The following is a 14,357-nucleotide window of genomic DNA, read 5'->3' on the forward strand; positions in this document are numbered from 1 at the left end:
TTCAGAAATCAATACCTAAGCACTGGCACTGAAATGAATACAATGTGTATTTCAAGCTCTTGTTCATGAATTTCCGTGGAACGACTAGCAGACTAAAAGCTCTAACAAATTCAATTCATGCAATATGAGCTTTAGTTCCTGCTTCTGAAAGGCCTGGCTTATCCCAAAGAGCTCTCGGGAATAAAAGAAACACTGATAGCTGATGACATACAGGTACCACAAATAAAGGTAATTCTCTATAGTTGGTTGTATTGCATTATGCTCCATAACTCTGATAAAATCAAATATTAATATGGCATGAGTACTCCTTCAACTTAGAGGAAGTACATCCTATAGACAGTTTTAAATTAAACATTATTCTTGCAGCTTGTGTTGTTGTATATTTTGACTGACAAACTGCTATTGTTTGGGGGTTTTTTATGTAGAAATAACAACATATTTAGCCCCTAGGTTCTCCTGTTAACTGAGTTATAGAAAAGCTTTCCTCTCTGTCTGTTTCTTAAGTGGAAAATCTTACATTTCACAAAGTAGCATTAGCACACTCCACCTTGCAACTAAAGTCACCTTCTCTGGGCCTCTACACCATTTCAAGTTAGAAAACATTCAGGACAGAATAAATAATTAGGTGTCTGCTAGCTTTCTTTGTATGCATAATGTGATTCACCCACTCGATGTAAAGCTCACTGAGTTCACAAGTCCTGAGTCAAAGACCAAGTTAAAATTAAGACAACTAAACTGGTTCACAGGTATCCAGTTTTTTTATTTTGAGAATGGCGCCAGAAAAGGTGGCCAGGTCTTCCTCTTACTACCTTAAAACACTTCCCTGGTGGTTCTGATGTCCAGCTCCATCTTCTACAGATACTGTCTTTGATGACCACAGGCACAATTAAATTGGCTGGTCAAAATTATGTTTAACAGAGGAGTAGTCCCTTTGAAAGAAAACTTTAAAATGCATTGCTTCCATCTTCTGTTGGAAGGTGGCAGGATTTTTTGGTCCCTGTTTTTGTGCTAAGCACAATCCACCTCTTCTACCTCAACTTCATCAATGAATTTAGAATTTTTCTGTGTGAAGAAAGTAAGAGCATTTTAATGAAATACATCACTCTGAAAAGAGATACAAATTTCTAAAAGACTGACCTCTGCCCAATATTTCCCAAAGCATAAGGGAGCAATTTTGTAAATGTAATGCTAAGATACTTTGATGGTACTCTGAAAAGGATTTTTTCTGCATTTTAAATCTTTCAGAATTATGTGCTCTGATTTACATGTCCATCTGCCATCAAAATCAAACACACCTGCAGAATCCCACTGAAGTCAATCAAATTCAATATAAGCATATAAGAATCTATCAGTAGAGAATGTTTTTGACTCAATAATGCAAAAGGTGATTGCACACAAGTTCAGAAAATCCTCATATTCAAATTAGGTGTTCTTTTTAATTCCATCAATTAATTCTTAGGCTATTTAAAAATCATTAATCTATTTTGCACTACTGTTTGTAGGGAAACCAATGTCTCTCAGCAACCAGCATGATTCAAAAGTTCTTTAAAAAGTGATATGCAAACATAACATGAACTAAAATGGCTTCTCTGTTCTCTCTAACATTCCATGATTTAAAACATTTTTTGGCATTTTTCTTCAAGTTGTCCTTACAGTACCCTATCTGAAATTAAAGAACCAAAAAATGCTAAGCCTGTTTAATTTAGAATATCAATGAATTAATCCTAATAATGAAATAACTTCAGTACAACGTTGTCTTTGAATCATTAGAGGATTTGCAGATAGTATCTTGTGAATGCAAACAATATAATCATAGAGGCGCAGATACCAAATAACCCTTTTCCCAAAAAAGCATGCATATTCAACAAAATGCAAATATTGACTTTTCTGAGAGCAACTAGATCAGATTGCTAAGGTGCCTGATGAGACACTGCAATCCCAATGTGGGAAACAATATTGACCTTCATGCTCTGCATGGCAAGCCTGTAGCTTGCTTGCATTTATGATTCCCCTAAACTCTGAGTGCTTGCCACAACTGCAAGAATAAAGTAGACATGTGGAAAAGGGCAATCTCAGAGAGTACAGAAGAGTTTGAAAGAAAGTAAACAGGTTTCATGTCTTATAATACCTCTCCAGAGAGACAAGGAAAGGAAGAAAAGTCTTTTGCAATTGACTGCTTATGAAGATAAATGGGCACATAAAAAGACTTCTTTTTCTTAATAAGCAGGGAAAGGGGATAACAGGTCACACACCTATCACATTCAGCAATCAGTATGTCCAGCAAGTGTGTTAGAATATAGACCTGTGAAAAATGCTAATGCTTTAAAGAGCATTCATCCAGAATAAATGCATACAGTCACAGTCACGTGACATGCTTTACCAAAAACCTCCCCAAACACACTAGAAAAACCCAAATTTAAAATAAGAAATATCTATATTACTGGATATTTGAGTTGGTATACTTCAATCTTGAACTACATTACACTTCTAAGCTTTGCCTAATCTAACACTTCAATTTGAAGTGGAAATCAAGAAATGAAAGGGAAAAAGTTCAGTATTCCCTGCTACTTTTATTACACTTGCTATAGATGCCATGATACCTCAAAATGGTTGTTTAAAATACGCATTTAAACGTTGTTAAAGACGCAAATGAAATCCTTTTCCCCTAGATTCTCATTTCTGCTTTGAGATCTTCTTTCTACACACCTTTTATTGTATGCCTGTCCTGACATTTAATCTCTATGTCTTTGAACAAATGGACATATTTCTATAAGTTTTATTAATATATGCAGTAATTTCACGATTATAAGTCGCACTATTTTGACTAAAATTTTGGTCCGAACCCAAAGTGCGGTTTATAATCAGGTGCGGCTTATATACGGACAAAGAACGAAAAGTTGTTGTTTTAGTTTGGAGGACAGGTGTCTGCTAAGAAAGGCAGGAACTTCTCTTTGAAATGGAGAATGTAAATCCCCTCCCTCCAAATTATTATAGTTTTGAAATCAAGGGGCTTTCAGGCAAAGATATGGAAATTAGGAATAACAGTTCTTTACTAGGGAAATTAAAATAGAAATATAGTACTACAAAGAAACAAACTCCAAACCCTGACAAAGTCAGAGTACAACCTGACACCCCATTAGGCAGGGTGTTGGTAGCAGTCCCATTAAATGGTGGCTGCCTCCTCCTGCAGTGACAGATGTGGCTTAGTTGGAGCAGTGGTCCTGTACAAGGTGCAGTTTCCCTGTGGAGGTCCAGTGGTGATGTGGAGAAATCCGGTTTTCCACTGGAGTCCAGTGGAGAAAGGGGCTCCCTTAGTGTCCCAAAACCTCTGTTTTTATCTTGGTAAGAAATGTCGGGCTCTTCCCCCTGGCTGGAGCAACTTTCAATGGGATGCAGTAATTTTATCAGTCACACAGTGGGACTCAATGGGCCATTAGCAGACAATGACTCCCTGAAGGAAGGATGAGTTGTGAAAAGATAAAGAACAATGCCCACCCTGATTTCAATGGATGGCCCATTAGCAGATTATCTGCCATTGAGATAAGGATCACTGTCCCCACCCTCAACAGATGGTGATAAAATAGATACCTTTTATCACACTCTGTATTGTAACATGTGGCTTATAATCAGGTGCGGCTTATGTATGGACAAAAAAACAAAAAGTTGCTGAAACCCAGAAGTGCGGTTTATACTCAGTGCAGCTAATAATCGTGAAATTACTGTATTTACACTAGAGTATGTTGAACCACCTTAGAAAGACTAAGTTTAAGCAATATAAATACATTCTCTTTAGCTTTCATCATTCTGTATTATTTCTGCCAATGTGTTTCCTTTATGATACTCCTAACTCTATGTACTGCTTGTATTCTGAGATGTCAGTTAATATAAAGCCTAATAAGATTTTTCAGTGTTTCTGGGGAAAGAAGGTCAGATTACTGCTAATTAGGCCAGAGTGCAACCTACAATCCTTTGAGCTTAGAAATTATGATTATGATACCAGAATGTTTTTAATGGGTCTTTTGCCCCATTTATAATGCATTTTTAGTGGGCAATTATCCTTAAGGTTACAAAATCACAGCTTTTACATTTGATGAGGAAGAATCAATGTGTGCATATTAGAAACTTGGTGGGACTTATAATACAAATGAGAATTCTGTTTGTTTTTCTATTTGCTAAAATTCTCGAATCTTTCCTTCCTTCTGAGAGCCTTCATTTTATCAGCTCTGTGCAGGACTTCAAAAAATCTCAGAAAAATGCTCGTTTTAATATTATTGATTTTATTTATTTCTGAGATAATGAAAAGAGATAATGAGATAATTTCCATTAAAGTAATGCTGCCATGGATTTTTATAGTCATTTAAAATAATGAAAACTTCAAGATTTGACCGACTATTTCTTGTGGACCAGCACTCCCAAATGTATATGTGGTTTTTGTGCATAATTTAAATAGAGAGTAATCTGAACCCTAATAGTGAGAATTCTTATTTTGATATCCTGCTAGCACAGCCATCTAAGCCTATGCTTAGGTCTAGACAGGACATCAAATGCTATAGAAACAAAAATTAATAGCCTAGGCACTGTATGTGCAAATAAATTCTATGTGCTACCAAGACCAGCGAGCACGAAGAGAAGAAAGAATCCCAGTCTATCATGCTGCCATTTAATACAAAGATACTCATAGAATGGTATTTAGCGTGTACCCATTCATGTTAAATCTCTTAGATTATTTAACCAACAGTCAGCCATTACTTTATCAGCCATGGATTTACCTTTTAAACAAACCTTGTGCAAGAAAGTTCTGGTAAGCGTATGGACAAAAATCTATCCTAGTGTTGCCCGTCAGAGAGACACGGAACAACTAGGTTGTTTAGTGCAGTGCTTTATTGAGGGCCCTGGGGTCTGAGGACTAGCGTCCAAAGTCAGAGCCCACTGTTCCCCTTTTTTGACAGGTTTTTATATCCTTTTACAAAGTGATTTACATACAATAGTACACCTTCTTCAAGACAATACAGTTACGTAAATCTCGTAGATATTATTTCTAAAAGTCGTAAATTCTACACGCTTGTCTACTCAAAACTATAGGTTACCCCCCTTTAATCCCCCTTGCTCGTCATCCCACCACCAGAACCCTTTATCATTTATTATTTCACTGTGTTCTGCATGCCCTACTAGATCCTTTAATTATTTATTTCACTGTGTTCTGCATGCCCTACTAGATCTTTTAATTATTTGTTTGTGGTTCTTAGTACATTCCCAGGGCCTGCTTGTGAACTGTTGCTTTCTAAGCCTTAGCATAACTACTCCTATTGCTATATCTACATTAGTTCTTTTTCTCGCGATTTCGGTATCACTAGTGTATTTCTTTCCCAGGCTGGAAACTCTGATAAATAGTTTTTTGACCAATTACTGTCCTCTAAACAGTCAAAGGCCTCGCCTTGTGTAGTTATGGGGGGTTACACAGAATTACAATTTGTTGCTGTCATTGCAATGACACCATATGGATATCCTTTCCATAGATGAGCAAAACAAATTCTGGCAAACCTTATTGTCAACTATTACAATTTTGAAAGACAAACTTTTTCTGATAGTTATCTATACATCATGTAAATATAAAAAAACTTTGAGAATCACTCAAAATTTACCCTACTATGATTTCAGATAATATTTTAAAAATTAGAAAATATTTGAATGCCTAATCATTTATAAAATACAATTATTTTGTGAAGATTCGCCAGGCCTTCTAAGGTGATGGAAGAACAGGTCAATTTACAAAAAATAAGTCTGTAAAGACATGATCCAAACTGAATACTCACCTTAACTGTTTTCAGTCCCATAAATTTCACTCCTTTTTAGAATCTGAAACTGAAAATTATGTGCCCTATGACTATGAGGAAAGCTAGAATTTACTTCAAATACTTAATCTCTTAAAAACCTTTGAAAGTTCATAGGCCTATTCTACCCTTTGATATTAAAGGAAGGTTGCATTTTGAGCCTTACACATATTCCCCCCAGACAACACAGATTACTTTCTGCCATGCTAAATCTTGAAAGATATGAATGGCTGGTATGAAAATGGGAGACAGAGATTATACAAAATGGGGCACAGGTATATATTTGATGCATTTTAATTTACAGCTCATTCATGTAAGGAATTAGCTTTTCAGGATTTGGAGAGCTACTTTAAGGATTAAAAAATAAATTTATTTTTAAAAAAACCTCTTATACCTGATATATACATACATATATATATATATATACATATATATGAATTAAGAGGCAGAAAGACACTTCAGTGACTTGACTGTAACCTCTGGTTTGGATCCCTTCACAATAAGGTATAATAATTACCCATATTTAAACTGCTGGTTAAAATGGATGCATTCATTCCTTACAAAGTTTCCTTAGGAACACTAGACTCTTAAGCATAATCTAAACAGACAGCTGGGTCCACCCTTTATGATAATGTGCCACACACCTTTATTAATCTGACCTTTGGAATCAAATGAGAAATTTATACTGCCCTACCATAATTGTTAGTGGCAGGCATTTGAGCAGTCTGTAATTTGCACTTCACTGTTACATCTACTTTCAGTTATGATGTAAATGTTAACAGGATCTGACACCATCAATCATGTTCTGGTGTCTAAGGCAAGTGACAAAAAGAGTATGCTTGGAGTAAACTAGAACATGGCCTTAATGATAATGAAACGCATCAACCCTTGCTATTCAAAGACAAATGCAAAAAAATTATACTGTAATTATCTCAACAAGCACCTGAATGATATACAGTGCTGCACTAATTGGGAGTGAGAGTAGAGGTGGAAATTATATTCAACAGACTCAGTTTTCAAGTTTATGTGATTTCTGATTGTCTTTTAAGTTGCTTGCAAGAGTTACTTGATAAGAGAAAATATGTTTTTAATATATAATCAATAATATTCTGAAGAACACTATATGAATGTAAAAAGTAATTCAGTTTAAGAAGGCATGAGTACGGAAATTTCTTCTATTTAACCCAAATGTGTCAGTTTTTTTCTGCATAAATGTTCCTAAAAGTTTAGGGCCTGTTAACAGCCCAAAAAACATATATGCAAACAATTTTGACAGCAAGTGTTATAAAAATGCAATAAAAACCAGTGACCCCATACCTGAGTGAAAAAGATACCTATTTATAGGTATTTATTTTTAAAAAATAAAAGTTAAATATAATTTATCTCTGAAATACCAGTACATAAACAGATCTTTTGCTTCTGAATATTGTATGTTCCTTCTCAATTTCACTTTTTCTTTCATGACAACCCTTTATCAACTTTAAATAATTCTTAATGAATAGTTTGATTGAACTATTGCCTATATTGGATTTTAAGTTCATATCTAAAAAATTATTTTAGAGCTTGTAAAGATCTCTGTGGATTTCTAAAATTATCTCTTTGTATAGCTTTTTCAGTGATATAAATATTAAAGCCTCCTTTCTGTTCAGTAACAAGGTATCACACCAGACTATTTTATATAAACATACTGAGATAATACTGAAATTTACTGATAAAGCAAGGGTTATGCTACAGGCAAATAAAACCCAATACAGAAGCTGCTCTCCTAAAAATTCTAATATAAATTTTTTAGCTATTAAATATTATACTTTTTATTTTTGTTTAATAGCATTAAGGCAGTTTCTGGAATTCACTTTGCTTTTTGAAAATCTATTCTAAAAAAAAACCCTCAAGTTGTTCAGGTAGGAAGATTATCTTGCTTCAACAGTTTGTTACACAAAATGTGATCTGCATTTTCTATCTTTTCTTCTTTTTTTTTTGTTTTTGGTCGTAACAGTTGCCTGCTACATCACAAGTAGTGTGAAATTGCCTGCTCCACCTTGCTATTATATGCCAAACTTAGCTAAGATATTTGTGGTGCTGACACAAATCATATTTTGCTCTTCATTCTGAGAATGAAGGTTTTGCAAAGGAGTAGGATACACAGAAGAGGTAGATAATATTTTAAACCAGCTAAGCTTCAGAGGAAATGACTCATTTTACATTTAGATTTCTATTATTAGTGTAATCAAAGGAATATTCACTATATGTGACAAAGGAATATCCACTATATGTGAGAAACATGGCATGCACTGCCTACAGACACTACACTTACCTATATATATCTGTATTAAAGGATCCAAGTAACCTTTTTCTGTGATTGTAGTGTAAACCTTCAGTGCTCAAGAGCTAACTAAAATTACCTCATACGTCCATCTGTGGTTTGTGTAACTCTTTTAAGATGAAAGAGGTAAACCAAAGTCATTATTGAAAATACACATTATCTTAAGCACAAAGAAACATCTTAATATATAAAATTAAAATGCTTTTAGCATTAATTTTTAAACTTTAATACCTCAACATTATTAATAATAAAAGAATAGACTAACTTAAAGTCACGTCATATTCACTAACTCTTCTCAGCCTACTCCTGAAACAGCACAAGAAATTACCCAAAACATGTGCGCTGTAACTTTCAAGTTACATGGAAGTTTTAAAAAAATTTTACATGGGGAAAAAAAATCTAACTGTATTGCTATGCAAAGCCTTTTGTGGGTCACACAACATTAAAATTCAGACTACCAATACATTTAAATTTAAATAACCAAAATTGCTACATTCGTACTCAGAGTGACTTCTTTAAAGCTAGTTAAGTCCTAAAAGGAATTAATATGTATTCCTGTCAGTATTCAGCACTCCACTCCTGTGTCAGTGCTGAATCTCTTCTCCACTGTATCAGTTCATGTTAAGTGTTTGTGCACTACAGAAAGAAACATCATGAATACTACTTAACTTTTTCTCTCTTGTCAAGTTCACAACATCTGCTTTGAAACAGATTTAATAATTTAACAGAATGCAACCTAAATTTTAGGAGGACATGGATGAATTTTAAAAAATAGGGATACCAATCTCTTATGTTAACTCTACTAAGCTACTGCATGCAGAAATAACCATTGTATCTTGTTAGAATAGATAAATCATTTTGGAGAAGAGTTCTTGCCTGGAATTTTGATACAGGAGGGAAAAACAAGCAGGTCAGAAATGTGTCAGAAGTTAAAAAAAAAAAAAACAGTGCAAAACAACAAAAAACATCCTTACTAAAAGAAAAATAGGAATCAGATGTATTTTATAGCATTTTTAAATAAATTAGGTAAAATGCAAAATTACTAGGTATTTATAATGTAATAAAAGATACAGAATTCTCCTTTATACTGACACATTGATCCTGCTTAAGTCAAAGAGCATTTTACTTGAATTTTGCTGCAATATCCTCCCCTCTTAAAAAATACAATCTAACGAAATTATTAATAAAAATTAGATACTGAACTACTGACTTCAACAGAAGTTATAAGACACAACAGAGATGCCAGAATTTCAGTTGGTAAGGATGAGCTGTAATAGTCCTCTGAATTAAAAGGACAAGATTGCTTCTGAAAGTGTCAAACTGTTAAGAAACCACAGAAAAGATTTTATCCTTTTACTACATGTAGCGGCTGAAATATGCAGAGTATAAGAAATATTGTTTGAAACCCATCCCAAGAACTTAAGGAATATTTACCTATCTCAGATGAACACATGCAGAGTACAAAACATTTTGATATTGCATGTGAACTGCACTTGCTCACTGACAAGACAAAAACGTTTATGCTGAAACATTAATTTAGTTGTTTCATCTGAACCACCAGTATTTTAAGTAGAAAGAGTTTCAAGATTTTATATGCTGTAAGTGAAATAAAAATATCTTTCTGAAACTTTGCAATTAGATGGATAAAGAACACCTGAAAACAAATACATTTAAAGAATATGAAAAGAGAGTACCATAAAAAACCTCGATCATAAACCCACCTCAAAATAGCACTATGCAATAAAGCACATCTGTAGATACACGTGTTTCAAAGACTACTCTGTGCATGATAGTCTTACAGACCAATGAAATCTTCCAAGTTGAATTGCCAGTTTAGGCAGAGTCAAACATATTTTGCAGGAAGTTTAGTAGGTTAAAAATTTCCTCAAGTAATATTACAGGTACAATCACAACACATTTTGTGCAGCTGAGCACCAATATCACTGCCTATTTGGAGAAAATGGATATCTCCATTCCAGTAGAGTTTAATGGGTTCCTTTGGTTGTAGTCGTGGGCAATATTTTATAATCCTTTGAAATTTGTTTCTGTGGTTAAATAACTAATAGCTAATGAATAAGATGGGCACTCCCAGGCAGCTCATTAGTTTGTTTCTACTTTTAATTTTGCTCACGTATGTACCATAATGACTACCTGGCAACAACATGGGGTGGGGTGCATGAGAAAGACAGAAACACCATATATAACTGACATAAATCATAAAAATCCACAAAGAATGGTTCACTTCAGAATCCTTCAGTATTCACAAATAACGCATTCCTGTAATCTAATCAGAGTATTCACAGTCTTTTTTATAATTTGTATTAAGTCATAAAACAAAAAAGCATTTTGAGCAATACATCATGGATACACTCACTACATCTAGAGAAGATTCACCTTTATGTTGTATTACCTCTGAAAACAAAATTATAAATCACAAACTGGTTGAAAATAAAGGAGATTTTTTGGTTCAATTGTTTTTCCCATAAACTCTCTTCAAATAAAGGACCATAGGTCATTCAGATGATGTAAATTATCATATCATCATAAACAATGTAATTGTTCTGACACAAGTCCGATCAACTATCAGCTTTGGTTTGCCTTTAGATGCTTGTGCTTAGCCTCTGTGTGAGAGAAAGCAAGAAAATTGAGATAAATGAGTACTGTGATACATAAATAACTGAATTAAGAACATCTAACTCAAGAGATGATGATTGCACACTGTTTCCTAACTGGTGCCCTTTCTCCTATCCTCCTTTTGTTTCCCTTTTAAACTATCTCATATCCTATCTCTATAAAAAACTAAAATATCAAGAGAACAATTTTTGCCTGCATTGGCAATTTAGCTTTTAATTACTTGCTTAGCAATTTTTAATGAAGAGGTTTGAATGTTCTGTCTCTTAAGAAACTTTAAGTTAGCAAAAAAAAAGGTGTGAAATCCACATTTGAGTTTTGGAAGTCTTAACATTCTTGAGAAAAGGTTGTTTCTTTAATCTGGATATTCTATTTCACATAGTGCTTAACCATTGGCACAGAGTAAGGTGCAGTGAAAATAAAAATTGTACACAAAAAACACCAACAGTAGGTTTGCAAGGCAACCTATTAAGGACACAATTAATTTGTGCATGAAGTGGAATCACATCCGGTTTCAGATTTACCTAATGGAAAGGGAGAAGCTGATGGTACTGATGTTTTATAGAAGTATAACAATCAGCCAAAATTAACATTAAGAACTTAGTGAGAAACTGTGCAGCCCATCCCATCCAGAGTGCAGCAATCAGTGTGGTTCATGTCAGAGTTCCAAAATCATAGCTAATACATTTACTTTCTAAATTTCAATGCCTTTTCTGGATATACCTTCGCCATTTCAAATACTAAAATACTTAGCAAACAATCCATCTGGATGTTTTTACCAAAAGTGAATGTTAAATTTGTGATAATAAGAATGTCCACATATTGAAAATAATTGGCACTTACCTTTATTTCTTGAGCTTTCATGATTCTTTTCCTGCTGCAAATAAAAGCAGAAAAATGTATTAATTACAGAACGAGTTATCACTAAAATCATAAAATCATAGACCTACACGATCCAAATGAAACAGTGTTGTGCCTCCTCCATCCTGCTCCAAAATAAAATCAACTACACTTTGCCTGATGCCTAAAAAGTCCTATACAATCCATTTTTAAACTCCCCTAGAATTTTCCACATTATTTTTTTTCTCTCTCTCAATGACTGGGATTAAGTGCTGGAATGCATTACCCAACAGGGCCGTGCAGTCTCTGTCACTTGACCTCTGTCTAGGGAGATGCTTATAATTCAACTGCACAAGTCTCTGTAAGACTGGGACTTGTCCCTTGATGTAATTTTGAAGCATGAAAATTTCCTCAGGGCAGTAATATGTCCCCAAAACTCCAAATTTTGATTTTACACAGTACAGTAGTTTCACGAATACAAGCCGCACCATTTTGACTAAAATTTTGCTCCCACACCGGAAATGCGGCTAATACTCAGGAGCAGCTAATATATGAATAATTTTCTGACATTTACAACCTCAGAAGTGCCAGCCAGGGTGCCGAGCCAAGCACCTGCTAGTAAAAGCCGGCATTTCGTGATTGTTACAAATTGCTACTCTGTTGCCCCGCAGGTGGAGCCTGGCTCCCTGCAGGCAGCATGGGGGGCGGGGAGAGAGGAGGGAGACCTCTCTCCTTCCCTCCTCTGCCGCGGTTCAGGGAGGCTGCGGGCGCCCCATGCTGCCATGGCCACGGCTCGGGGAGGCAGCGGGGGCCTCGTGCCCCCATTGCTGTGGCTCAGGGAGGCGGCGGGGGGCTCCGTCCCCGCCCGCTGCCGCCGCGTGGGAGTGGGGGGGGCTCCGTCCCTGCCTGCCACCACGAGGCAGCGCTGGGCCAGGGCGAGGAAGCCTAGAGGTGGTGGCCGGCCACGAGCGACCCTGCCGAGCGGCAGCGCCGGGCTGGGCCACCTGGCCCCATCAGCAGCCCCAAGCAGGCCGAGCCTGCACAGCCCGAGCCGAGCCAGTAAACCCCGCCCTGCCGCTGTTCTGTTACTAATTGGTAACTTTGTTGCACACGGGTCCTCGCTGCGAACGACAGAGCGGTTTATACTCAGGTGCGGCTTATTTATGGACAAAAAGCAAAATGTTTGCCAACACCCGGCGATGCGGCTTATACTCAGTGCAGTTTGTATTCGTCAATTTACTGTATCTGCTCATAAAGATGCTCTATATTTTGGGTATTGCAATTCTTCAAATATTTGCTGCTATATAAGTCTATGCCAGTAAAAACTAGCATTAGGAGTAGACAAAATGCAAAGCACTTCTAAATTTTGTTCAATTACAAGATAGCTTTCTTTTATAACTTTAACAGGAAAAGAAAATTACATAACATTTTTCTTTTGCTGCAATTTTTATTGAGCATTTTTAAGCATTTTAACTTTTGATAACAGAGAGAGTGTACTGATTACCCTTCAGTACTAATTGCACTGTTTTATTTTACACCAAGGAGTTGTTATTATTGTGCTCATAATAGGTTCATTTAGTCTTAAAAGCATCCAGACTACACATAGAAATCTATAGAAATAAGTTAATACTTCTACATCAATACATATGTCCTTTAACAGTATATCTGTTAATATTTTCTAATTCACAGGGACATAGAAATGTTTAGTTACCATTAACATAAGCACAAGGCCATCTTATCCTCAAACAACTAAAGCAAACTGTTCCAACTTTTAAAATTTTGTGAAATAATAAATAATATGGCTAGTGATGCAATATTTTTGTTGTTACCTGCAACCCAATTTTACCAATCTAAGTCAGTGACTCTGGAAAATATGTTTTGAAATTTCTCCATTACTATATTATAAACACTAGTAAGAAATAATAAAAAAAAATCATCAGCAGCAAAATGTGATGTACAAGATACATTTTTAGTATTTCTTGAACACAATGAATGGTATTTCCAGGATATGATGTGTTGATTTTACCAGTAACAATTTTCATGTCATTCTGATTTTTATGCTATACTAAATTTAAATCAATGGTTTTAGTATTACATAATTATTTCACATTTCATTTCACATTATGGTCAGCATTTGGTTTAGAGGATCTGTCTAGTACTTTCTTCTAGTCTTCTAAAGAAAAACTTACCTTTAATTTTTATTTTATATATTTTTAGAAGTCATGGAATGAAACTTAGCCTTTAATAGACCAGTGTAAACTTAGAGGAAGTTTGTTCGTTTTAAGAAGTCTATGCTTATTAAAATATCAACCGACAAGATTTAGAGCCAAGTTGTGTTAGCATTGAGACAGTGCAATTTTATGGGCTCCACAGACACTGTTCAGTTCCACAAAGCTCACTAGTCTTTTCTCCCTTCTATAGTTTGAAATCAGAAGAATGGGAACTTTTTGCCAGCAAAGCTGCAATAGATACTAAAGACTTAATACAAGAATTGATTGAGGGATGAGAGTAGCCTTGCAGGAAAGCAATATTAAAAGTCAAATACTGATCTCAAGGGAGAAAAGAAACACTAATTAAGATGAGAATTACTTTTTAAGAAGAAGAGAGTGCAACAAACTTGGCAAAGTTTAGAGTAGAAACAAAATTATTTAGATGAAATTTTAAAATTTAAAAAAAACAACATGTTGGTTTTTTTTTCATGAAATATGTTAAGATTTCAAGGAAAGGAGGCA

General features: G+C 35.2%; 1 protein-coding gene across 2 annotated transcripts in view; it reads right to left on the reverse strand.

Annotated features, from left to right (window-relative positions):
• The window catches only part of FSTL5 (follistatin like 5), a 316,275-nt gene that overhangs the window by 251,087 nt on the left and 50,831 nt on the right, over positions 1-14,357 (reverse strand). For both annotated transcript variants that reach the window (XM_033060226.2, XM_033060225.2), the window contains exon 3: positions 11,629-11,662. In XM_033060226.2, the coding sequence (XP_032916117.1) occupies positions 11,629-11,662 (34 nt within the window). The remainder of the gene's footprint in view (positions 1-11,628; positions 11,663-14,357) is intronic.

Source organism: Catharus ustulatus, chromosome 5 (genome assembly GCF_009819885.2).
Source record: "Catharus ustulatus isolate bCatUst1 chromosome 5, bCatUst1.pri.v2, whole genome shotgun sequence".
Classification (NCBI taxonomy): domain Eukaryota; kingdom Metazoa; phylum Chordata; class Aves; order Passeriformes; family Turdidae; genus Catharus; species Catharus ustulatus.